The sequence below is a fragment of the Mesoplodon densirostris genome, chromosome 4 (assembly GCF_025265405.1).
Source record: "Mesoplodon densirostris isolate mMesDen1 chromosome 4, mMesDen1 primary haplotype, whole genome shotgun sequence".
Taxonomy (NCBI): domain Eukaryota; kingdom Metazoa; phylum Chordata; class Mammalia; order Artiodactyla; family Ziphiidae; genus Mesoplodon; species Mesoplodon densirostris.
The window spans coordinates 25,392,832-25,420,734 of record NC_082664.1 but is presented as its reverse complement, the minus strand read 5'-3'; the positions used below and the strand labels follow the sequence as shown (position 1 = coordinate 25,420,734).

General features: G+C 39.9%; 1 protein-coding gene across 5 annotated transcripts in view; it reads left to right on the top strand.

Moving 5' to 3' along the window:
• The window catches only part of NRXN3 (neurexin 3), a 1,648,921-nt gene that overhangs the window by 723,205 nt on the left and 897,813 nt on the right, over positions 1 to 27,903 (top strand). For all 5 annotated transcript variants that reach the window (XM_060097971.1, XM_060097970.1, XM_060097973.1 and 2 more), the window contains 4 exons: positions 8,071 to 8,452; positions 9,252 to 9,442; positions 10,249 to 10,422; positions 27,054 to 27,173. In XM_060097971.1, coding sequence (XP_059953954.1) covers positions 8,071 to 8,452; positions 9,252 to 9,442; positions 10,249 to 10,422; positions 27,054 to 27,173 — 867 coding nt within the window. The remainder of the gene's footprint in view (positions 1 to 8,070; positions 8,453 to 9,251; positions 9,443 to 10,248; positions 10,423 to 27,053; positions 27,174 to 27,903) is intronic.

Sequence of the window (27,903 nt, the reverse complement as noted above, 5' to 3'; positions counted from 1 at the left end):
CCTCACACAAGCAGTAAGTATTTCTTGACAGCCTGTTACATTTCAGGAATGTGCTAGGGATTGTAGAAGATAAAAAGGAAGAACAAAATTACCTATTTCCTTCAACAGTGAACCAATTTTGTAGATGAGATAGGACTCAGGAATTTGAAAATAAGACAAGGAATATATAATGAAATTCTAATTTGGGTGTGTAAGATTATAATTTTCAATCAGAAGATAATTTTCTCAGTTATCAGTTTGGGCTGGAGAAATCTGGAGTGGTTTAGGAAGGTAGATCTTTGGGCAGAATTTGATGGATAATTTAATAAGATCTAGGACAGAAGAGAGAAGGCAGCTTTAAGTGCATCTTACGTGCTGCATTCTAAAATTTTTACTCTCCAATATTTGAGAGCCGTGCATATCTGTTATGCAGACTTCTTGTCCATGTGGGAAGGGAAAAACATGGGGCAGGATGGGGTATTACGCAGAATGCTGTTGGTGTCAGGAGACCTGGGCCCTGGTACTGATTCTCTGCATCAGGATGTTGGGAAAGTCACTTACCATTTCTGGACCTGTCAAATGAAGTCAGTGGCCTAAGCCATGTCTACAGTTTCTTCTGTGAATAAGACAGGTTAGAGTCAGGAGCCTTCGGGTTTAACAGTCACTGTCACTAAAATGCTTTATACCTTGAAATTCTATTATTGCTAAGACTATTTTCAGAATAAAGTTTCTGCAATTTTGGGTTCTATAATTTAATTTTATATTCATGAGCCTGAGCTTCTGTTCTCCTGGAGTCAGGAATTATAGTGAGCCATGTATGTGTTTGTGCAGGTAGGAGTGTATTTGTGTGTATGGGTGTGCATGAGTCATGAAGGAGAGTCTAGAAGGAGCAAGAACAGCTCACGTATGTCCAGTGACCAGCTGGCATTAGGTGCTGGTTTAGCCATTGTACACATATCAACTCCTGTAATCTTCTGGAGCGCACCATTGCCTTGCAGCTTAAGAGTTCTTGTGTCATTTTACGTAAGAGTAACACGAACTTAGAGGGAGTTGTGTGCGTAAGCTCTAAATTTATGTCTGTGTGATGTGACCAAATCAAGCTGCTTGTCAGACTTCCCAGTTCATCCTAAGAAAATGATGTGTCTTACACTATAGGTAAAATACAGTGGAATGGATTGGGGTGAGGTGAGGAATACATTCCGGTAGGTACACAACAGTACCCAACCCCTTCCCTCCCAAAGAGAAGACAAACAGAACTACAGTGATTAGCCAACACCCTCCAATTGTACATAGACATAACTTAGTAGTGGGAGGTAACAGTTGCTGTTCTCTATGCCTGAAGGGTAACTTAGCTTTATGTAATGAAAATAAGCAGAATGATTGTACGCTTTAGAACCCACAGCCAACCTGAATTAATTCTTCAAGAAACCCCCGTGAGGGAATGCAGAGACCAGCCTGCAAAGGCAGCAGTGATACATCTCACGTCCCTTGGTGCCTCCTCTGGGTTTAGCCCAGTAAAGCCAACAGTGCTATTTGCAGCGTGTTTTCAATAAATAGCCACTAGATGGCGACCTCACCCTGCTCTTTCCAGACAGCAAGTTCCTTTTATTTCCATAGGGAAATTATATACCCTGAAATCTACAGTCATAAAGAACTGCAGGACTGAGGGTACAGTAATGTGTAATGCCTCCCTCAGTCATTATTCTTTTTTAGAAGCTTTACAGTAAAGGTAATTTTAAGTGTGCTTTCTCTTACCACTAATAATTAAAAGGCAGGATTAAACCGTGGATGCCCAAGTCATCCAGTAATTTGATATTTGAAATTAATGAAGCTGTTTCATTTTCTGCCTTACCCCCTACTTTGCTGCTGATGGAAAAAAAGCAGCCATAAGGATAAAGAAACCTGGGAGAAGAAAAGAGCTATTTTGCCTATGAGCCACAACCTTGGATTGCTTCTTACAGTGATAAGGGGTTTGGGAATTTTAATTTTAGCTCACAGAAGTCATAAAATCAGGCAATGAAACTAAAAACCACATAGTCCTCAGGTTATTAAGTAGTGTCTTATTGGCTTATTTAGTAATGCCTTTCATGCTGTTTAAAGTCGCCCAGGAGGTCAGATTTTCAGCTAGTTTGTAGAAATGATGCAAAGAATAGGTCAGACGTATAAGAAATCTAAAGCAAGGAAAGAAATAGTCCTCGGCCTGGCAGTTTTCATTTATTGTAATATAACGTGTTCCTGGAAAAATATTAAGTTCAGTTGACAGTTAATAAGGATGGATTGATTGATTGAGCTGGATATCTATGATTAAGAGTAAATTAAAAGAATACCTCCCTTGGGTTAGCTCCTCAGCATTAGGGCCTGACACTGCAGGGACCACCCGCGCCACCTAGAACTTCTTGCTGGTACAGAAATTCACCTCTCTTCTGACTCCTCTGGTCCATGTTGACTTTTTCCTTTCCTTCCCTCATCCTATATAGCATGTACAGCGCCAAGCTGTAAAAATCATTTTCCAAGAAAAACTTGTTTCTCACGTTAATTAAAAAAAAAAAAAAGGGATGAGATCAATTTGGAAAATGTTAGGTTAAACAAAATGAAGTGGAATTCTTACTTGAAAGACCTATTAGGAGCCTTTAATATGCTAATATACATTGATCATCATCAGTAATTACATATGCAGTGTTTGCCCTATTTATTTGGCACCAGAACTTCTTTTAAATTACTAAAGCATGTTACAGTATATACTTTTGAAAAATGTTGATATCGAGGAGAAAAGGGTGTGAGAGTGGTAGAGCTGGAGGATTGTGGGCAAAACATGCATTCTTTACTAAGGCTTGGTAAGCCTTTAAGTTTTCTTAACTTCTCTCCCCATGTCTGTGAGCCAAGGGAGGTCAAGTTGCCTCCTCTAAGCCTCTCCCGATGTCTTTGCTAAGCTCTCAGTGTTGGCCTGCTCTTAGTGGTGACTCCAAAGCAGATGTCTCAAATACAGCCTCCTTCCGCAGATGTGAGGGATGCTTGCTGTGCCTGGGCTACTTTGCCAAACCCTGTCGGGCATAGAGAAGAGGCAAGATGTGGTCCCTACTTAAAAAGAGCTTGTGTTCTGGTAAAAGGGAGAAAGCAATAAATGAAGTCACCAGGAAATTCTTAACACACTTCAGAGAAAGGAAAACAAATGAAAGCTGCGTAATTAGTAATAGTTAACAGGCACTGTTCTAAGTACTTTATATGTACTGATACATTTAACCCCGATAATTTCCTCTTGATTTCACAGGGAAACTGAGGCACAGAAAAGTTATGAACCCAGGCAGTCAAGCCTCAGAGCCTATATGCTCATCCACTATATGCTAATGCCTTGTGGGGGAAGTTACAGCTTGAACTTGGCCAAAATTTTGAGTAGGTTTATGTTCTCAACAAACTTCAATACTCTGAGTCAGGCTGGTCTGTAAACTACTTGCTGGCCATCAGTGAACTATAGAAGTGAATGTGTGAATAGGAGTCAAGGCAGCATGGCTGTTCTGGGGAAGGTGCTGGATACATTACCCGTGAATTAGATGGAATGACACTATAATACTTGGCCACTGAAAAGGAGTGTGAACTCATCACAATTTCTGCATGGAAATTTCACCAGTTAAATTCCACCTACAGCTTTTCTTGGGCAATAATGCAAGGAATGAGTCAAACTTTTTCTCCAGAAACAGTGTAGTGTACAAGATAAGATATGGGCTTTGGACTGAAACATGCCTGTGTTCAATTTGGGGGTTTACCATTTATCACCTGTATGAACTTTGATAGAAGTTTAACCTCTCTAAGCGAAGCGTCTTCACCTCTAATGCAAGACAATAGTGCCTCTCTACAGTTTTATTGTGATAGTAGCATTTGATGGTGGTTATAAAGTACCTAGCATGATGCCTGGCATATAGGGACTATTCAGTAGTCTTGGTTTTTGCTTGTTATGCTTCTCCCAAGTTACTCATCTCTCCTCCAAAGTTTGAAAGCAGCTGCTGTGAAGTATGCATACATTCTCCCCTTAAGTGGAAATTTTAATTTAAGACAGCATTCAGAAGAGATGAGTGAGGTGAATCAGTCATATGTATACACATATCCACTCTTTTTTAGATTTTCTTCCCATTTAGGTCACCACCAAGCATTGAGTAGAGCTTCCTGTGCTATAGAATAGGTTCTCATTAGTTATCTATTTTATACATAGTAGTGTATATATGTTAGTCCCAATAAGAAACTAACACAACACTGTAAAGCAACTATACTCCAATAAAAATTAATAAAAAAATAAAACAAAATTATAAAGGGACATCTCCTAGAAATAAATAAATTGATTGATTGATTCATTCATTCATTCTTTGGGAAGCAACATCAAAAAGCAGATTGGTAACACCTGCCTGAGAAACCTAAGAATATTATAGAGAATAATACAACTAAATTGATGGTGTTATTATAACTTTAACATTACATACTACACAATAATAAAGATTATTTTATTGAAATGACTAAAAAAAGAAGAGATGAGTGAAAAGGTTCCCGGTTGTTAATTTTGCTTAGGTGATACACAGATTTTAAGAAATATATATATTTGCTTAGTTTGGCACAAGTTTCAAACTTAAGCAACCTCTTCAGTGCATTTTCCAGGTGCAATAGCATACATTTTTTTGGAATCTCTATCTGCAGCCAAGTGAGTTCCTGTAGCACATAGTGAAGCTAGTTCATTTTCTAATTTGGCCCCTTTCTAATTTGGTCACCTTCTTCACTCCCCTGCCCGCCCCCCTAACCCCACCAACTTCAAGTTGAAGCTCTCTGAGTTATCCTGAATTTTAAATCAGTCTGCATCCCTGGGCTAAGTTCTCAAATTTCATTGTTAGCTTCCCTTCTCTTACTTGTCCAAGCCTTTCTTCAAGCTCTTCTTGAAGAGCTCAGTCAACACTGTACATGATTTTCTTGCTTTATGAAATTCATGTTCTAATGAGCAGAATTTCCTAACCCTTCAATTCTAGGGGCCGATTTATCTATAAACTTATCTATTTTTCTCAAAGATCCCAATTAACTTTAAAATTGTCTCTTCGAATTTTTTTTTGAGCTCCAGTCTTCACCAGGGATCACCCCTTTATCACTTTTTATTTCTCATCACTGATCTTTTTTATTTTTATTTTATTTTTTTTGCGGTACGCGGGCCTCTCACTGCTGTGGCCTCTCCCATTGCAGAGCACAGGCTCCGGACGTGCAGGCTCAGTGGCCATGTCTCACGGGCCCAACCGCTCCGTGGCATGTGGGATCCTCCTGGACCGGGGCACGAAACTGCGTCCCCTGCATCGGCAGGTGGACTCTCAACCACTGCACCACCAGAGAAGCCCTGATCTTTTTTATTTTTAACACTAAAATAAGAATGAGCAGGACTACCAGCAGCATCATCGTTAAGTTCCTGTGTCCTTATCGAGATTGGCTGTGGTTTCCCCTCCCCATCATCCTCCAGTCCCAGCTCTCAGCCTCCAACCCTGGTATGAACAGCTGTAGCCAAATTGACATAGGGTATTTGTTTCAGTCACTTCATTGTTCTAGATCATGTGAATTTAGGTTATGCTAGTTTGCATTTTCATGACCAGTCCAATTTTTAATGCTAAGTAATTTTATACAGTGATTCTTTCTTCTAGTTATTCAATTGTTAGCAGATTTATGTTGCATTTTGATTTTTGTTCTATTACAATTTTATATGTAAGTTAACCAACATCATTATTTTATTTTTGCTTATATTAAGAGAACGATTTGTCATTAGTTGTCAGAACATCACATAGAAGCTCATAAAATGTAAATTTGATTTTTGTGCTTATGAGCGATTCTTTGAGTTAGGTCTGTGTACGCTCCCAAAGGGATGAAATTAATATTGAGCATCCAGAGGTGTGATCTGGTTGAAGCTCCCAGATACTGAAGTTTAAGGACTCAAGAAAATACGATCCCCTCCCCTCCTTTAATTTTTGCCACCTGAGTTCTATACCAATAGAGAAAAACAAATGCAAGTCTGGTGGAAATGAGATATTTTTATTAGTGATAACACTGATGTTTAAACATATGGTTTACATGTACTGAATTTCAGAATTAGAATTGCCCACTCAGACACTAACTAATTCAGGACTGGGGTAGGACTGAAGCAAGGCCTGTTCCTCTAACACCCATGCTGCAGATGAGTGAGTGAGGTAAACTGGTGTTTCTTGAAGGCAGCTTGCTCCCTTAAAGGACATGCCAGAGGCTGAGCTATGCACATATGGTTTCTCTTTGCAGACTATCCTTAATATTTCAGATTTTGTCACTTCCTTTCCTCTGGAAATTGATAAAAGAGGCAGTAAGAGATTCTAGGAGTGTCTTGCTCATGGAATTTCTTCAAAGTGGAGGATAACAACAGGAGAGGGAAGGAAGAGGGAATTCCCCTTCCCTTCCTTCTACCTCTGGGGCATTAGGACATGGTTTGTTACATTTTAATATGATTTATCCAAATAAATGTGAGAGAGCCACCTTCTACTCTGGCCATACTAATGCTGTTTTCCTTGACTTTGTTACTAAAGTTTCCAGTCTCTTTGTATTTATTTCAAGCCCACCTCATTACCCTTGCCCCAGCCTCTCACTACTTCTGGGTAAGCCAGGTAATGAGTGGTCTAATAGTTTATTTGTATCAGCTGGAGATATTTTACTTGCACATGTCAGACACCCATCTCAAATGCTTTAAGCATAAAGGAGAATCTATTGCCATGTAGTGTTTAAAAGTCCAGATTTGGCCAGCTAGATCCAGGTCTTCAAATGACATCATCCTGCAGAAACTGTTCCTCTCCGTTTTGTGGTTGTCTGCTGGGTCAGCTGTCTCCCCAGGGAGGCCCTAGCCCTCCAGTTATCACGTGGCCTCCAGCAGCCCTGGGTTTTCTTCTTACCCCTTCAGAAAGCCTTGTTTGCAAAGAACGTCTCTTTCCTAAGTGTTCCAGCACAAACCCTGGGGGAATATTACTGGACCAACTAGGGTTGCTGCTAATCCAGTGTTCTAAGGGTGGTCCCTAGACCAGTCATGTAAGCATCACCTTGAAACTTGTTAGAAATGCAGATTCTCAGGCTACACTGCAGACTTTTGAATAATAAACTCTAAGGGTGGGGCTCAGTGAACTGTGTGATTCAGATGCATGCTAAGGTTCGAAGACCACTTTGTTAGTCCGTAGACCATACTCTACGGCTAGAGAGAGAAAAATACACTGAGTGGTTCTGCCTGGGTAGATTGATTACTTCAGGGGCTGGGATGGGGTCGTCTTCATCCAGCCCAGATGGTTTAAGGGTGAAGTGAGGAGGGTATCTTCCCAAAGGAAGATTAGTTGTTATTATCAGAAAAAGCAACGGTTGCTGGTCAGGTAAAATTAATATGTTCTACAATAGAAACTTTTCCACAAGTACTGGGTGGTGAATTATTACACCAAGAAATATTAATAATGAATGCCTAAGGCTCGCTTATTTTATCTTTATAAGGGTTAGAGCAATAAAAGTTTTCCTTCTTATTGTATGTACTAGTACTCAATTATTTTCCTGAATGGAGAAAACAAATAGTTTCATCCTTTAACTTGAGTTGCCCATGAGCTCATATTTTCCTTTATATGATGGGACATTCTGAGCAACAGCAGGAGGGCATGGGATGCAGGGCGTTGAACTTGGGCTGGGCCAGTCATCAGCACCCCGACTGAAGCTAAGCCATATATCTACTATATTGAGTACTTCGTTTTCTGGAACTGAATATTTTGTGTGGAAACAAATTAGACCTAAAAGATGTAGTAAGGGTGCTATGACAAAACATGGTAACTTCGGGCTTCCCTGGTGGCGCAGTGGTTGGGAGTCCGCCTGCCGATGCAGGGGACGCGGGTTCTTGCCCCGGTCTGGGAGGATCCCACATGCCGTGGAGCGGCTGGGCCCGTGAGCCGTGGCCGCTGGGCCTGCGCGTCCAGAGCCTGTGCTCTGCAGCGGGAGAGGCCACAACAGTGAGAGGCCCGCGTACTGCAAAAAAAAAAAAAAAAAAAAACATGGTAACTTCTCCTGTTTGTATCTCATCTATGATTTTCACAGGTACAATGGTGGGAGACCATACCCGCTTGGAATTCCACAACATTGAAACTGGTATCATGACAGAGAAACGTTACATCTCCGTTGTCCCCTCCAGTTTCATTGGCCACCTGCAGAGCCTTATGTTTAATGGGCTGCTCTACATTGACTTGTGCAAAAATGGAGACATCGATTACTGCGAACTGAAGGCTCGTTTTGGACTGAGGAACATCATCGCTGACCCTGTCACTTTTAAGACCAAGAGCAGCTACCTGAGCCTGGCCACCCTCCAGGCCTACACCTCCATGCACCTCTTCTTCCAGTTCAAGACCACCTCTGCTGACGGCTTCATTCTCTTCAATAGCGGTGATGGCAATGACTTCATTGCTGTTGAGCTAGTCAAGGGGTAAGTGGAAGAGATCGCCTAGTTTATACTAAATGTCTTAGCTCAAACCCTGAATAAAATCTGCACAGAAAAAACTGTCTATTCTACTCTCTACCTTCTATTCCTGATTCATGCTCTCATCCCCATTGATTAAAAATATCTTTGTAATCATTAGGACTGGAAGGGAGAGAGATTCATGAGTTTATTTAAAGATCTTCTTCTAACTCAATACTGTCAGGCTTTTTAATCTGAAATGTAGTCCTTTAAACCTATGGGGAAAAAAGCTTATTTTTGCAAAAGACGGATAGGATATGTGTTGCATCTATCTCTGGGGCAGTATAGTCTGCAACCACCAAATTTATAGGAGGAAATGAAATACAGATATTTTCAGTACTACCATTAGCCCATATATGCAAATTTTAAAAAGCTGTTCTTGCTCCAAGATATTTTACTACTGTGTGTTGGGAAGTAGTCAAAACAAAGCAAAAAATAGATCAAAACCCAAAAACCAGATCCATGATTGACTGTGAATTTAGATGTAGCCCCCTAATGTTTTGGAGTGTACCAGCTGTACTGCTTTGTGTCTCTGGATTTTTACTAGGCAGTGTTAAAGAAATGGATTCAATGAGTATAGAACTAAAGTGAAGTCTGGTAGAATAGGAACTGATTATTTTTATATTCTTAAATCAAGCTTTACTTATTCTTACATGATGCCAGTCTAGCTTGGGGGATTTGAAGCCCCCAATGCCAGTTACATACACATTGCCTTTAAACCACTGCAGGGAATCTCAAGTCATTGGGTGCTTGTGGTTCCTCATAGGTACATACACTATGTGTTTGACCTCGGAAACGGCCCCAATGTGATCAAAGGCAATAGTGACCGCCCCCTGAATGACAACCAGTGGCACAACGTCGTCATCACCCGGGACAACAGTAACACCCACAGCCTGAAAGTGGACACTAAGGTGGTCACTCAGGTTATCAATGGTGCCAAAAATCTGGATTTGAAAGGTAAACCTTGTAAAGAAGTTTCTCCTTGTTAGAGCTTACAGTGGAAAGGCTGTTTCCAGAGGTAAACTACAGTGTAGGAGTGCCATGCATTTTTGATACATCATGCATATCCTATTTTAACAACATTGAATTATAACATGATGCAATTTGTTCAGTTTTTACTTCTACCACTCCTTAGGGATGGTTTGTGTTCTCTGTAAACCTTGGGCATGTGGGAGCTGAGTGATGAGGGGATAAATGTCAAAATGTGGAGGGGTCATGATACAGAGGAAGGCATGTAGGTTTTGGAATCTCAGCTGAGTCATTTACCGCTTGGGTGACTTTGGTAAAATTTCTTAGCCTTGTTCAGCTTCTATATACTTTTTTTTTTTTTTTTTGCAAAATGAGAATAATAACTGTTACTACCTTTATGGGCTATTAGGAGTTTTGATGGAATAATGTCTGTAAAATCCTCAGCATACTCTTGGTGACAAGCACATAAAAAGCACTGAATAAGTGGTTGCTTTGTTGAAAATGTTGTTAATCTTTACTTCATCATAAAATGGGAATAATACCTACCTCATAGAATGGATATAGTGATTAAAATTTGTGAGATGATGTGTATAACATGAATGACACATAAGAAATGTTAGTTTCTTCTTTTTACAATGTAGAAACTCTGGTAATACTTTTGTTTAAGCTGTTCCCCGCCCCCACCCCGGCTATATTACCATTATCTAGTAAACAGTCTAATGTGACTTGGCTTTTGTTGACGTGGTTTCCATACCATTTACCCATTTGCTTTTACTACCTATTTTCCTTTCCAGGTGACCTCTACATGGCAGGTCTGGCCCAAGGCATGTACAGCAACCTCCCAAAGCTCGTGGCCTCCCGAGATGGCTTTCAGGGCTGTCTGGCATCAGTGGACTTGAATGGACGCCTGCCAGACCTCATCAACGATGCCCTCCATCGGAGTGGACAGATTGAGCGTGGCTGTGAAGGTACAACCTTTTTCTTTTTAAGCTACATTTTTGTTGCAAGCCTCTTTGCTGCCTCTGCCAGTGCCTCCTTCCTTGGTTTACCAGTCCCCTCTCATCCCATTCACTATCTGACATTGCATCACCACTGATGTCCTCCTGTCACTGGCTGAGTATGTCAAGACATGTGGCACAGGCTCCAGGAATGTCCAATATGTTGGCAGATGTCTTTCCAGTGTCACATACTTGCCATAGAGGAACTTTCCTGGCGTTGACATCAGGCTTCTCCTGACTTGTGCCTTTGCTTCCAGCATGGCTGAAAGGGTATCAGGGACTTTTATTTATATCTTAATACACAGGGAGGTACAAATCAGAGACTTTTATATGAGTGTCACCATTAATAAAATATTTCTTATGTTGCTAATAGTGACTGCATTATTTAATGCAAACTGAGCAGAAGGTAGGAAAATGATGTCAGAATGCCATGATGGAGGAAGGGAAGTAACAGTTAATGAGTACTTACTAGATGTCAGGCATCATTTGGCAGTTCCTTGGTGTGGTGTAGTGGAACAGCATGGGCTTTGATGTTAGAAAGACCTGGATTTAGGTCCAGGTAGTAGTTCCTGTTGGCTGTGTGACTTTTGACAAGTTACTTAACCTCTCTGAATGATATCTTCCTCATCTGTAAAATGGGACAATAAAACTTACCTTGCATGGTAATATATATAAGTCAGAGTTATATGTAGAATGCCTGGTACATATATAGTAGGTACTCAATAAGTGGTAGGATTATTATTTACAAACATTATCTAATGTGAGACATTTAATAGCATTGCATGCCCACCATGCAGCACAACAAACCACGCTCACCCTCTTTCTGTAGATAATCCACTGTCTCTTGAGATACTAACTGAATTTTATAGGTCATTTGAGTCCGATAGCTCTTTACAATAAAAGCTATCTGGTTTTAACCAGCAGGGGAGAGCAGACACATTTTCAGCCTTCCCCAGACTCCTGGGATAGGCTGAAAAGGTGACTCATGTCTAACTTGAAAGGCAAAGAGGATGATCTGATCAGTCACCAGGACCTATGTATTCTTTTGTCTGATGGAGCCTCATGGTTTTTTGTGCAATATACTGTTTTCTTGTATCCCTCATTAATTTACCACATCCAACCTGTTCATTCATCTTCTAACTGTTCAACTTCATTTATCACTCCTGTTCTTAACCAGCTTCAATCCTTCACTTGCCATCATAAAGCACATTTTAATAAAAGCTTCTAATCAGCCTCCCAGGCTTATTTGTAGTATGGAAGTCATTTTCCTTTGCCTAAGGGTCAGTTTCTTGTTACCAGTTTGCACTAGTAATAAGGCCGATTGTCCCTATAACCCTCTCCAGTTTTCTTTTAGCCAGAAATATTTCGTAAATTCTGTTAGCCAAATATGTTGTGTGTGTACAGGGGGGACAGGAAGTTGGGAATCACCAAGCATTTAAAGCAGCCACTTTGCTTTCTTCTCCTGAAAATGCACAATTTCATTCAACTCAAAAGTTGTTGTCTTATCGGCCTGCTCTTAGGTCTTTTGGGTGTTAAGGGAAGTCCTGAAATTGATGCACCATTTGAGAATTAATTTGAGTATATTAGTTTAGGAGATTGTGGAATGACAGAAATTCCAGTTTTCCTGGAATAATTAATCACATCTAGTAAAATCATAATATAAAAGCACATATTCAAAAGTATAAGGCTCTCTTCAAATGTTAAATATTTTTATCACGCCATCAGTTCTGTAGATTTAAAAGTCAACAGGAATTATCCATTTAACTCCATTGCAACGTCTCCTGATAGAAATATAATGTGAGTCACATACGTAATTTTAAATTTCCTGGTAGCTGCATTTAAAAAAAAGATACAAAGTAACAGGTAAAGTTAAGTTTAATTTTATATTTTATTTAACTTAACCTAATATATCCAAAATATTATCATTTCAGCATATAATCATTATAAAATTTTTAGTTAGACATTTTAATTTATTTTTTTCATATGAGCCTTCAAAATCAAGTGTGTATTTTGCACTTGTAGCACACCCCAATTCAGACCACACCTTTAAGGTACTCAATAGCCACATGCATCTATGGCTACTGTATCGGAGGCACAGTTCTATAGAGTATAAAAATTGGGGTTGGGCTTCCCTGGTGGCACAGTGGTTGAGAGTTCGCCTGCCGATGCAGAGGATATGGGTTCGTGCCCTGGTCCGGGAAGATCCCACATGCCGCGGAGTGGCTAGGCCCGTGAACCATGGCCGCTGATCCTGCGCGTCTGGAGCCTGTGCTCCGCAACGGGAGAGGCCACAACAGTGAGAGGCCCGCATACCGCAAAAAAAAAAAAAAAAAAATTGGGGTGTAAGGAGGTAAAGCTGTAGCATTTGATTAAAAGGAAGTCTAAACCAACCTTTATAAAAGTGGATTAAAATGTATAGTGTAAAGGTGGAATGGACTCCACTTACGAGAGCTTTAGGGGAAGTTGTGGGAGCATTAGGGAAAAGAAATTACCCATCTGATTGGAGAAAATGTTCCTATCCCGACCTACAGCTCTATGTGAAGTTTGGCATGACTCATCACATGCATTATGGTGGGTTCTGACCTTCCTCTGAGTATGGGTGACTGTTCAAAGCTGAATATTGTGGCTTGCTGGCTCTACCATCCGCATCTGTGGCAAGTCCTATGGGCCTAATAACACTGCACTCTATTGCCATGGAGATAATTATGATGGTTACCCATGGAGCATTATGACCACCCCACTGGGTGGCATGAAGTGGAGGATGAGTTCTGAGGGAAGAAAGCCCTTGTTTATTGTACACAGATGACTTGGATAATTAGCCTAAGTGGCCAGGAAAAATGGCCAAAAAGTGGGTTAAGGCATAAATTACTGTCATTGGAAGTTTGCACTATTGTGAATAAGAGATACCAGGAGCTTTTTAGGGCACTATGGAAGATGATGTGGAGGGAAATGAAGGGCACAAAACCTTGGAAAGACTGCAACAAAGTATCATTCTCATTGTGAATCTCTGTACATAGTACCGGACCCTCAGGAAGGCCTTTGACAGTTAGGCAAGTCATAGGAAACAGAACACAATTCTTCATTTATCATTTCTATGCCTAGAATAGGAAACAAGTAGGGGATAAGGATTCATTACTAAGAACTAAAACCTGAATCTTGTCACGATGGTGAATGTGTTTTATTTTTAACATATTTGGGGTACACAGGCTAGGATATATCATATGTTCTTATATGTGTCAAAGTCATTGATAATGACTCAAGATCCCTAAGTAGCAATTGGATTATTTTCCGTATTATATCTAACCCCAAAGAGTCTGAAATTATTTTAAAGGCACATTAATCCACTACTCTTTGGCTCTTGATTGTTTATAGTAAGAAAGAAAAAAATATATTGAATTAGGTTTTTATTTTATGTTTCTCATATATGCAGAGTATATAATTTAGAAATTAAGTGAAATTTCTGGACAGCCTAGCCAACATCTAGCTGTGACTTGCAACCTCTCAATTTGGACTAGGAATTTTTTATAATGTCTGATTCAGTACTTGGCTGGTAAATATCTCTTTCTATCTTGAGGCCAGCTTTGCTGCAGAGACCAAGGCATGTATTGGCTAGAAATTCGATTCCACAACTGCAGACGGTAAACATCTGAGAGAAGCACATGTGCTTCATTTTGAGACTGGTGTCAATAAATAAAAAGGACATTGGTTTGGTGCCATTTTGCCCACAGCCATTTGGGTTTGGCTACATTTTTATAAATTAAGCTAACTGAGATGGTTGGTGTTCCCAAATCACCTTCATACAAATGCCCAATTCTAGTGCCCGGTTCCTTGGTGGCATTTTCAGGAGGTTACAAGGAGTGCTCCCAAGCGACTCTTCCATGCTTAACTCCTAAATGTTCAGAATTATTTTTGTGGGCTCCGTCTGATTGTGCACACGTGTCTTTCAGTCTGGCCATGTACTACCCTTATTTCTTGATGTTTATCCTGACTAATGGAAAATCCTTTTTCTGGACCATATGCCTTGGGGTTGGCTGTATGGTTGTGGGAAGGCTCTTGTAACCACTGCCTGTGCTCTGTCCAGTCCAACATTGCCCTGCCCCTGCTCTGCTGATGTGGCTCTGACGAGGCCTGCTCCACCTGGTCTGTGCATCCCCTGTCTGTGCTGTCTCTGGAGAACCTGTAGAGCATTTCAACTGTCTGTTCGCGTGATGTTGATTATGTCGATTGTGTTTTCATTTCTGTGATGTTACCCTGGTTTGCTGTACCTCTTACTAACCTCTGGTTATTGTTCTCGCCTTTTCTGTTCTTTTGCTAACAAAGTTGCGTTGACCAAAGCTGACCTGCAAGGTAGAGAAGGTTCTTGTTCCCATTACCACTTTGGACTGAAAGATGTCCTGGGTAACCCTTGGTATCTTATCTTTAGAGGACTTGAAGCTGTCACAATTCTTGGACAGCAGCGGTTATGGGGAGGGAGCTGAACCCTGTGTTCTTTATGAACAGTGGCAGAAAACCCAAATCACTGCATGAAAAATAACAACCAAGGCGAGGCGTCTTGGGGATGGGAATATGATTCCATTTTGCGGGGGGACCAGAGAGGTTTGACAGCATCCTATATTGTGACTACCCACAGGCATATTAATCCACTTCTGGAAATGCCTCTCCAACTAGTTGCCATGGAGGGGTTGGCTCCTTTTATTTTATTCACTAGAGACAGAAGACAGCACTTGGAGAAAGAAAAAAAAAAGCCCATTTGAGTTCTTAATTTATTATTTTCTGGGTCAGGGAGGTCATTTCTCAGAGCAGGACTTTTGAGTGCTGAGACCTTATGAAAGATAATACCATTTTCTCTTAACTCACTTTAAAGAAATCTTTTAGGCATTTGGGAGATATTAATCTCATTAAAACATTCTAGAGTTTTATGTCTCCTATTGGGGATTTTGATTGAGCACTTTAATTTCCTGTTTTGTGATTCTAAAGAAGAAAAGTACTCTTGGGGAAGAAGAGGATCTATCGATCTATTGATTTTATCCTGAATACCCTTTAAAATGCCTGCATGTTAGATATCAGTGAATATCTACTGCAGATACTGCTTCTTCTACCATTCAAAGAGGCACCTTGCAAAGTCTGTAATGGTTCACCTGTCCTGTCGTGTCAGGCTACTTTGACTCAGAGTAGCAAGACGAGAACCTGCATTTTAGGTATCTTTCAGCTGATAGTTAAGGGGAGAATTGAGCCTTGGATGGCCTCTGCGAATTTGCAATCAGCACAAATTGTAAGAAGTGGTTAAGACAAAGGTAGCTTTAAAAATTACTTTTCACCTACAAGATCATTTACTTTGCAGTGACTTGTTATATGTCATGAAGGTAACCAGTACAAGTGTCTCTCTCGGGTGGATATCAGCTAGATATCAACTAGATATCTCTAGCTATTTTACTATAACTCTTCTTCATTCCCTCTTAGAAGATTCAAAAATATGCTAATATTTCATAAAATTAATGAAAGGAACATGCACTAGATTAGTACTTTGAAGTTCTAGGTAGCTGTACAATAGTTTTCTATTTCAAATATGTAGGGTCCTTTTAGTAATATGGAAGGCTGTTGTTTTTAGACATTTTATTCAATTTTCCAAATAGTTCTACTCCATGTCACTCTGTAAATGGAGGGGAGAGAGAAGGGGACAGGATTTGATCTATAATGAGACAATTCAAGGTTGTCAAAGCTCTTTGTGACCAGATTTACTAGATAAAACTAGACAACTGCATCTCCCCCTAGACTTTACCATTCTTCATGGTCGTAACTGTGTGGATTTTGAATCCCCAGAAACTTCCATGGGGACTCCATATGTAGCAAAATGATCTTAAAATTTCCATTCAAATGAGAAATGGTTTGTAGGAATCATACAAAGAACTAGTTGATTTCTATGCCTACTATAAATTGTTGACCAAAGTGTAGATATAGATTTGGGGACATAATAGAGTGTCTTAATTTGCTCATTTATAGAAGCAGTCTAGTCATCAGTATGGTTTTTATGTGATTACTCCATTGACCCAAACTCTCTTCCATTCTTGTAATGACTTAACAGTCTCTTTGTGGCAGGAGCTGTTATTCTTTGTAATTATTCTGAGTCATCTTACTCCTTCCCAGTATTATGGAAAAGGACCTGTAGGATGTGAAGGCCTTTCCTTTTTATTTTCCTGACATTGGGGTATGGACCATTACTACTCATACTGGCTTTTTCAGCTACAACCTGTGGGCACGGATAGGACTAATTAAGTGTGAAGGACAATAAAAACATATGGCAAAGAAGTGAGGCAGTCTGAAAAGTAAAGGCACATCGTATTCATAAGGAAATATAACAGTGGGTCTAGGAAGTGGCAAGATGGGTCGGGGCAAGTCAACAGCTTGAATCCTCTCGTCATTGTGTTGCTGGCGTGGTGTTTTTAAAAATATTTATTTATTTGTTTGTTTGTTTGTTCATTCATTCATTCATTCTTCTCCAGTGATTGTGCTGTTCAGTTTAACAGGAGCTCAGCTACTCCTGTGTATCAGAGACTTAGCTAGGTACTGGGATGACAGGTGAGGTACAGTCTGACATCAAATAAATCCATAGGAGATCAGCCAGTAGCTACAGTGCAGAGTGAAAACTGCTATGCTAGAGTGGACATGGAGCATGCAGTGTGTCTGTGGAAGAGGGCTGCTGCACTGTCTAGGGTCATGATGATCATGGTGGGTAGTCAGGGGATATTTTCTAGGCAGAGTTTAAACTGAGTCTGAAGGGCAACATGTCTTAGATGGATGAGAGGTAGAAGCTCACTTGGCCAGTTAGGGCACCTACAGGAAGCTCCATTGGGCTGAAATAATACTCATGTGGGGATGTGATGTACACAAAGCTGGAGCAGTAGGATGGAGACAGGTGATGACAGACCTTTTGTGTAAGGAGGTGGACTTCACCCCAAGGGCGCTGCAAGGAGGACAGAGACTTGGATCAGATTTTCATCTTTTCAAGATCACTCTGACACCAGAGTGGAGAATGGATGAGGAGGACAGGAAGTGGAAGCAGAGAGTGGTTAGGAGGGAAGTAGCATATTCCAAGACAGAGGGAAGAGGTGTGAACCTGACAGTTGTTACTGTTGTGGGCTAAGAAGATAAACATGTTTCTCTCTCAGATGAAACCTCTGAGGAGTGAGGAAGAAAAGGAGCTTTCTCTCCTGTGTATTTCCCTTCCACCCCTGCAGTGTTGCTTTGTTTCATAGCAGATGCTTTTACACATCATGACCAAAGGTGTCAGGGAGGAACTTGATTGACGGCCCTGGTTTAGGTCACACTTTGCATCCCTCCAGGTTAAGAGAGGAAGTAGGAGCTCCCCTGAGGTCCATGGGAGGTGTTGCACTGCTGAGAGTTCACCCCCTTGAACCTCAAGGTCCCTTGAATAGAATAACAATATCTATGGACTTTTCAGAAGTAATTTTCTAATTCCTCTTTATTTGCAAGAGGGGTATTCCTAGAGAGGAAAAGATTCCCTAAAAGCATGTTCATTTAAGAAAGGCCCTGCTCAACTATAAAAGACATATTAAGTTTGATCTTTTGGGAGTGAGGCAGATGAGTCATAATCATGAGAAATAAAAAATAGCTCTTTATTGGTTTAGGGGATTAATCAGAATATCCTCTCCCTGCTTTCCATTATAATGCCCCTTAGCAGCTTCTGTTTTTGGAGTTGAATGGCTTCTTTTCTAGAAATGTAAGTTGTCCCTCTGCCCATATGATGGGCAGGTGGGTAGGAGAGGGCCATGTATTGATCAGATTTGTTTCCAAGTGCTGCGTATCTTAAGTAAGTCAATAAATGTTTTGAGTTTGGATACCTTGAAAACCCAAAGGTCCTTTCAAGTCATTATATGTTAAGAGTTGGCATCAGCCAAATTCTTCTAATAGGTAATTCTCCAACTTCCCTTACTGTGAGGACTATAGTTCCTCACTTCATTTTATCCAAAGCTAAGAGATGTATTACTTTCTCTATTGTATTTTGTGTAGTAAAGTATAGTGTTTGACCTCACAGAAAGCAGTTCCTCAAAGATGGTTTGCATTATGGGAAATAATAAGAGAGACAGGAATTAAATGGAACTTTCCACAGTGGTTTCTGCCTCTTGTCTCTCAACGTTGCATGACAGAGGTTTTTCACAAAAGAACTGTAACTGTGACTTAACTACCTCAGTGTGTTCATTTCTGCAGTCCTGACCAATTACACACCCAACTAAAATGGGTAGAAATTGATTTTCCTTTCCAGCAGAATTGAGAATACCCTTTATTTGAGGGTTTCCTTAGTTCACACACATGCTAAGGATATTGTGTCTCCGTGATGATGACAACCTTGCATGGCAGATATTGTTATCCCCAGTTCATGGATGACTTTATAGATTTTACATATATTATCTGATTCAATCCTTGTACCATGTGAGGTAGAAACAATCTCTCCTTTATATAGATGGGGAAACTGGGGTTCAGAGAATTTAGGTAATTAGCCCAAGATCACATTGCTAGTAAGTAATAAAGCTGGATTTTAAAGCTTATGGCCTTTCCCCTACTGTGCTATATGGTGTGAGTCTGGATTTGCATATTTCCAAAGCAGAAACAGTACAGAGATAACCGGAGAGTGTCCAAGTGTCCTCCAGCTGACTTTATGATAGCTGGTTTTCGTAGCAATACTATTTCACTAAGTTCTAGATGATTTGTGCACAATGTTCATTAAAACAAAGTATTTTAAATTAGCTGTCTTTTTGTCTAGCCTGGCCTTAGAAATCCCTTATCTCTCTCTCTCTTTTAAAAAATTCCCTCTACTGCTCCAACAAGCTGCTACATCAGTGCTGAGAAAAGAAGGAAAAGCAGAAAATGAGGTCCCAGTTTACATTTTCTGAGGCAGCATTGACTTTTGAGGACCTGTTCATGATTTTAAAAAGAAGGGATGATCTAATCATTTGACCTTTATTACCCAGGCGCCCTCTGAAAATAGGGTGGATTAAGCAAGAAGGCTTTAGGATGACACCGTTCTCTCACCTTTACACACACTCCAACAAGGGCAGGCATTACTGTTACCTCTCTTGTCTGGAAGTGTCACGTGGGTACATTGCTTTACTCACCAAGTATAATTATCCTTTGCTGTTCATTGGCCATTGAGGGAAGTGCTGTGCTAGAGCTGGCACCAGCACAGGAATTTTCAGGAATTCTGTAAGCTTATTGGCATCATGTAACACATATTCGCTTAAAATTGGCTGTGGTGGGAGTATTTTACGCCATGAAAATCAGCTAACATAAATCTTACAGATCAGGTTTTATTATTTTTTTTCCCTCGGAGTTCTAGTTGTTAACAGGAACATAGGAAATCAAAGGCCACTGGAGATAAAGAACTCATGAAGGCGTCTTGGTTACAACCATTTCCCATGCCCATCTTGACTTATTTTAACTCATGGTATGGTGAGAGGGCTGAAGTGATTGAGGAGAACCGGGGTGTTATTGAAACTGTCCCCATGTCCCACAACTGTTGGATTTTACTGCTCGTCTTATTCGCTCATTGCCCTAACCAAGCAACTGTTTTGATCCCTTGCTTGAGGAGAGGAAGCCGTAAACACCTGAGCATGCTTGATGAGCCCTGTCTCAGTGCCTTTCTGAGCATGAGCAAGGCATAGGTCCTGCCCTCAAGACGAAAAAATAAGATCTTGGGGGGCTTCCCTGGTGGCGCAGTGGTTGAGAGTCCGCCTGCCAATGCAGGGGACACGGGTTCGTGCCCCGGTCCGGGAGGATCCCACATGCCGCGGAGCAGCTAGGCCCATGAGCCATGGCCTCTAAGCCTGCGCGTCCGGAGCCTGTGCTCCGCAATGGGAGAGGCCACAACAGCGAGAGGCCTGCGTACCGCAAAAAAAAAAAAAAATAAAATAAATAAAAAATAAGATCTTGGGAACACAGCTGCTCTTAGGTCTTTCTGCCAATGAAATTTTATAATAACATTTAAGACCCTGTTCTCTGACTTTGCTTAATCTTCTGTAAAGTGGGAATTAGAGCATTCACTTCTCAGCTGGCTCTTTATGAAGAGGGATGCTTGACACACTTAAGGATCATTGCTTTCTTATTTTAAAATTAAATAGAAGTGAGTTGGGTTTCTGCCAATTAAAAGGGATGAATCTTATGTTGCCTGTAAATGACTCCCTTTGGAAAACCCAAGAGTACCCAACGCTGTAAATGTAGAAGTACTTTGAGAGCTACAGAAATATCTTTGTTGTAGGGACCAAGACCTACTTGCAGCTAAGTAAGGATAACCTTATCCCTAATGTCAAGAAGACCTTTCATGAAGCCTCAACACTTTAATTCTTATATTTTAGCAATAGAGACTGTAGATTGCTCAGGAAGTTGGTAAGGATCTTTCACACATACACACATATGCACAGATACATCTATCTATTTATATTCATCTTCCTTTTTTTGTTCTTTCTTTTTCTCTTTCCCACTCAATTACTGCGCAGTCATCCTTCCTCTATGAAACAATGTAAATTTTAAAATATAAAAGCGGAAGGGTTTATGAACTTACGAAAGTGGGAAATAAAATTGAAGGTGGAAGATATCTCTTTAAGCAGCCCATGGCAGCTCTCATACAGCTTCTTCCCATGGCAGCTGGGCTTTATATGGGGCCAGCAAACCCTTTGACTGGCACAGAGTTCTACTGTGCTGATGCTTCACAATCAGGTTCCAGTCACAGATTCTAAGCCCTTTGACAAACACCTCATGCTGTGTGATTAAAGATGATGAATATTGTTAAACCAGCCCCACCAGTGGGATACCAGCCTTGCCCTTTAGGATAAATGGATATTGGGAATCAGCCCAGATGTATCATTCCAGGCTCCCCCACTCACCAAGCCTATCTTTCCATTATGGCCAAGACCAGCTGGTGCTGGTTATTTATCCATTTTAAATTGGGATATTTGAGGCATAGGTTTGGTTAAGTCCTACTTAGGCATTAACAGATATACACTCTGATACAAGTGTCCTGTGCTTCCAACAGCACTTCTGTCTCAAGGACCTGCAAGTGATAAAAGGCAGTCTGTCAACTTTTGATTTTTCGAGACCTTGAAGAGGAGTTGACTGAGTCAGTGTGCATGTACAGCAAAGGTGGATTTTAGCAGTAACAGGCATGAAATGACTGTCTGGGACAATTCTTAAAAATAAAAACAACCCCAGATTCAAGCAGAATAATGATAAATTTGTGGCAGCCATCAGAGTTATCATGTGAAAAAAATAAAGAAAAAAGACACAGTGCAGTGCTTTCCAGTAAACTAAAAACAGAGCTGAGAGTTAAAACCGAAATACCTACAAACATCATTGACAACTTACTTAGTCCTTTCATGCATACTTCTGTTGCCTTGTCACTTTCCCTACTACACAAAGAAAGTCACCATCCGTTCTCAAAAGAATATGTGACTATTTTAGTGAGGATTCATTACATATTTAATACACCATCCCTATACAGGGAGTCCCTGAAGCTTTAGTGTAGTTTGTAGTTACTATTAATAATTTAAAAACTTTCTAAATATGTAATTCCAAAGGTTTATGTTATCTTAGAGTATCTGGAATTTTAGGTTGATTTGGAAGAATGTTTCAGATAAAATTATTAAGTCTTCAGAAATATCTGTTATGTTTATAAACATACGCATTTGATATAGATTTTTGTTCATATACTTAGATAAAACTAGACCTTCCTGTTTATTTTTAATTGAATTTTGAACTGAAATAGCATTTGAAAATTTTCTTTGTTAAAACAGCCATATCCTTACATTAAATGCAGGTTAGAGTACTCTTGCTAATCTAATGGCAAGACACACACAGACACACACACACACACACACACACACACACACACCCTCTGGTTTATCCACATCCATAGAGGTTAGGTGGATCAGAGGTTAGGTGGATCAGTTGTAGAGTTAGCAAGCTTGGGTTTGAGACCTCACCCTGCTACTTGTTACCCGTGGGACCTTGCAAAAAAATCACCTGACGGTTCTGTGACTTACTTTACTTTTCTGAAATCCTTGCCTTCCAACTTGATCATCAGTCAAAAAATTCTTTTGTTTTTGAAGTTCTGGATGTCTTCCATGAGAAAATCATTCCTGCTTTTCTGATTCTTTAATACTTATAATGGCTTCATCATGTGTTTATGAAGACTAAATGAACTAGTATCTGAAACATGCTTAGTACGTTGTCTGGCACATGATAAGTGCTAGGTAAGTCCCTTGTTTTGTTATTGTTATATCCTTGGTCTGATTCGTATAAGATCAAATTATATCAATGGATGTGCAGTTGGAAACATTTTTTGAAGTTTTGTTTTTCCTTTTTTCCAGAGCATTTTGGTATGTTTCTTTACCTTTTCTTTTTTCTTTCTTTCTTTTCTTCTCCCTTCCTTCCTTCTCTCTCTCTCCCTCCCTCCCTCCCTCCTTCCCTTCCCTTCTCTTCCCTTCCCTCTCCTTCCCTTTTCTCTCTCTCTCTCTCTCTCTCTCTCTCTCTCTCAATTTTGAAGACAGTATGAGAATATGAGAAATAGATACAGATATAAGATATAGTCTATTCAGGAAAGGATGTCCTTAAATAGTTTGAAATAAGAAAAGGAGCTTATATTGCCATTTAGAAAATGTTTTAGAGTCTAGTCCAAACTTGCACTCATTCAACACAGTTATTGCATACTGTCCCTGGGCATTGGGGACCCAAGAGCCTTTGTCCCAACATCTGCTGAGATTAAATGAGTCTAATAGTTAAATCTGAAGAGGAAATGTGGTCAATTAAATACCACCACTACCCCCAAAATGTTTGGTTCCAAGTAGAAAATTGCTTATATAAGTTGATACTTGTAAATTCTATGGATAAATTAGTTAGGAAAACCACATGGCTTTAAGTCACAAAAGAATGAATTTATTTCTTTATTTTTTTTATTCTCTTTTTTTTTAATTTCATCTATTAAGTAGAAGTATGTTTTTATTTTATTTTTAAAAATTTCTTCCAACATCTTTTGAATTTTCTTTTTTAAAAAAAATTTTATTGGAGTATAGTTGATTTACAATGTTGTGTTAGTTTCACATGCACAGCAAAGTGAATCAGTTATATATATATATATATATATATATATATATATATATATATATATCCACTTTTTTTTAGATTCTTTTGCTATATAGGCCATTACAGAGTACTGAGTAGAGTTCCCTGTGCTATACAGTAGGTCCTTATTAGTTATCTATTTTATATATGGTAGTGTCTTGTTCTTTCTTACATTCTGTGCCCCTACTTTACACTGAATACTTTATCAGAAACTAGAGATATAAAAGGTGAGCAAAACAGATAAGACTTCTGCCCTCAAAGAACTCATATTCCAGAAGGATGAGACAGACAATAAAGAATTTAATAAATAACTTAGTTACAGTCCATGTAATTGTTGTGAATTAAATAAAGCAGGAAATAGTCTGGAGAGTAAATGAAATGCTGATGGGGACTTCCTTAAGTAGGATCGTCTGAAGAAAGATCATTTTGAGCTGAAACTTAAAGAATAAATGAACCAGTCATTTGAAAATCTGCAGGAAGGACATTTCAGGCTATGGGTTGGGCAAGAGCAAAGGACCTTGAAGGTAGGGATGGTCTTGAAGTGTTAGAACAGGGGTCCTGGAACGGAGCAGCTTCAGAACCACCCAGAGGGCTTGTCACAGCTCAGGTTCCTGAGCCCCGCCTCCAGCCAGTAGGTCTAGGTGGAGCCTGAAAACATGCATTTCTCACAAGCTCCCAGGGGATGCAGGTGCTGTTGACTCTGACTCAGGCCTACGCTGTGAGCACCATTGTGTTAGAGAGGAATTGGAAGGAGGAAGGGATGGCTGGAGTGTGGTATGCTGGAGGTGAGTAGTAGGAAATGAGTCTGGAGGAGGAGGCAGGGGCCCTGGGATCTCACCCTAGAAAGGAAGTACGATTTCAGGCTCAGATGGATGAGAAGTCATTGCAAGTTCTCCTGGTCCTCACTGAAACCCGGAAACTGCCCTTGTTCTTAGACAACTACCGTGTAGTCAGTCTTTGAGGGTTATCTGATTCTGAATGGCATTTGCCCCTTAATGCGTGGGAAACAAATCCCGTGGACTTTGGAAATGGCCTATAATTCCCTCTGTGTGGGATTCCGGCCAACCTTTGACAAACGGGACTGATTGCTTGCTTTGCAGAGAACCATTCTCCCATGCCCAGGTTTTAGAAGTACGAGATAATGGCAAATCCGGAGGCTGCAATTCAGATCAGCTCCACATTTACTGAAACAGTTTCTGTGCATCTGGCACAGCGTAGGACATAACCAAAGCATAGTACATGCTTTCTAACTGTAGGCAGCATTCACTCTTTTGGGGACAAATAGTAAAAAAATGTGAAAGAATTAGAGGATTATGTAAGCAGAGTACAGTGCCATGTGTAATAAAGTGTTAAGTATTATCATATATCAATGTTAGTGATGTGGATAATATGTGCCATGGCCACTAGGAAGTGGGAGAATTGTTGTCTGAAGTTACTGGGGAACGTTTGATATCCAGGAGGCATTTTAGCTGGTCCTTAGAAAATGGTTAATATTTGGCTAAAGGGGAAGAGAAAAACACGGGAAAACTTTTGTCTTCAGATTCAGTGAACATGCAAAGAATTATTGTTTTCCCAAAGTTTTTGCTGTTCTGCTGCCTTTCAAGGGAAAGCTTTCCATGGGTTTCTGATTCTTGAGTACAATTGAATTACTAGCCCATTGTCTGGTGAGAGCTGTTTGGTCAGGGAGCCCCATGGACTTCTCAGAAGCTTTTGTCCTTTGAAAGAAGCTGTCGTGATTTGCCATTGTTAATGAGCCTTGTACTACACAATGCTCAAGTTTAAGACCCATTGAGAATATGACCATGAACCTCCTTTCATCCCCACATGGGGGAACCACATGGCATACAGGAGCTGCAGAAACCCAGCAGCTATGCTGCTCCCCCAGTGTTAGTAATTGTCTTGAAGTTTCTTATGTCATATCCTAACAGCTTTGTATTAGGAGTGATGGTCTGTACTGCTTCTCCCCTTCATGAATAAATACAAAGTGTCTTGCCACCCAGAAGACAACCCCTTGGTAGTCATGCATCTCTTTTGAATATGCATCCTTAGGACCTGATAGGCTTATAGTTCAGTATTCTGTGCCTGTGTGAGGCTTAGCCTGGAAATTGTGGAATATGCACTTACTGCAATGGATATATTTTTACTGTGTCAAGTGCTTTTTTGCATCAGATCCTGACTACTACATTTGATGAGTCAAAGGGTACACCTCCTTTGCTGACGTTTTCTGGGAAATTCATGGAGTTATCCTGAATATTAAGATATTTCCTGTTAGCTTAGATAATTCCAAAGGTGTAGGTTTATCTTTAATGCCAAGATAAAGGCAGAAGATAGAAGTGAAAAAGAGAATGGTTAAAGAGAGGTCCCAGGATGACCTAGGAAAGATGGCAGTCTGTAAGGCAGAGATCATCAAACTTTTTCAGTTGCTCACTCATATCTGCAAAACGTTTTGAGAATGTCCCCAAGGTAAGTATACTTAAAGAAAATGAACATAATTTCTAATAGTTTCTTCCTATACCTCAAATACACCCTCTGGTATATGCACACTCTGTTTGAATACATTCTTCTGTAAACCTATAGCAGCAGAGTGGTGCCATGCACTGGTTCTCAAACATTAGTCTGCATCATAAAATCCTAGAAGCTTGTGCAAATACAGATTTCTACCTCCCCCCAGAGTTTCTAATTCAGTAGGTATAGGGTGGCCCAATAATTTGCATTCCTAACAACTTCCCAGGTGATCTGGTCTGAAACTATGCTTTAAGAACTACTGAGGTAGTTAGTCTCAGAGTTCGTTTACTTAAGTTGGACATCAGGGTCCTTTAATTATCCAATGTGTGACCTTGGGTAAAGTATTTTAGTTCTGTGAGCTTAGTTGTTAAAATCTGTGGTACAGAGGTAATCATAATTCCTTACATTTTAGGGTCACTGGCGAGCTTCATGAGATAACCTAGACAAAGTGTTTATCACCCAGTGCTTATCACCTACAAAACAACAATACATGCTGGCTGCTTTATCCTCTTCCTTCTCCTCCTCGTTATCATCACACATCTTTCTAGTGTCACGAAGTAGACTGTAAGAACTTTTGTGCCTTAATTCACAAGAATCATGGGAGTGCATTTTTCTGCTTTAGCATTATTCATTTAGAAAGACCATGCTCCAAGTGAGATATCTTTCTACTTGAATGGTAGAGATGAAGCTCTTTTGCGAAGTCTGCCAAAAAGAGAACAGTGTGTTCAGCCCTCTCCCTTCTGTGTGTAACTGTTGACAGTTTGTGGCTAAGTGTGTATTTCTGTTGTCTTTTGTAGTGAATTCTTCTTGCATGATATAGAGTTGACATTTTTGGCGGTTGTGTCTTTGAATGTTTTGGGGCATGAGAATAGTAAATTCAAGTGATTGCTTTGAATTTGATTAATTTTAACACTTTTTTTCTCTCTCTCCTTTTTTTCTTCTTTCCTGCTCTTCTTATGAATTACTAGGACCAAGTACCACCTGCCAGGAGGATTCATGCGCCAACCAGGGAGTCTGTATGCAGCAGTGGGAAGGCTTCACCTGTGACTGTTCCATGACCTCCTATTCTGGAAACCAGTGCAATGATCGTGAGTACAACCTTTTCATGCTTAGGATATTTTCAAAGAGTTCAGAGGTTTGGAGAAACCATAAGGGACATTATGTAAAAGGATGGCTCTTCTGAAAGATTCATAAGCAATTTCTCATCCGGAAACTGGGAAAATAAAGGACTAATGGTCTTAATGGCAAAGCGACATTTCTTGTTCAACAATACTAGATGTTTTTCCATTTACTTACTCCCTATTTTCTTTAGACTAGATGACCTTTGACAAACAAAACAATTAGGACAATATTTTTGTTCTAAGGAGTTCAGTTTTCCATTAATTAAATCATCAGGATAACAATTTTGAGACTCTCCCACTTACATTGCCTAGAACTTGGAGGACATTTAAGGAATGTAGCTATTTTTTCAAAAAGTCTGAGTTTAGAGAATTTCTTAGGCCTTCCAAATGATGAAGACATTAAGAGAGTTTATTATTTTTTTCCAACTAGAAATGTTTAATGCATTCTCAAGGGTCTTTCAAATGTAGGCAGAGATTCACTCTGGCTAAATTTATTGATATCTGTTTAGTTTATATATACATAGTCATTCTGTTTATATATATATATATATATATATATGTATATATATATATTTCTATTTTGTGAGTATGTTTTTATATATGTATCTGTGTATTTGCTTCATATTGGAAGAGAGCCAGTTGTTATTTTTGTCCACTAGTGATGCTTCGGGTACATCAGCTGTTTTAATTCTAGGAG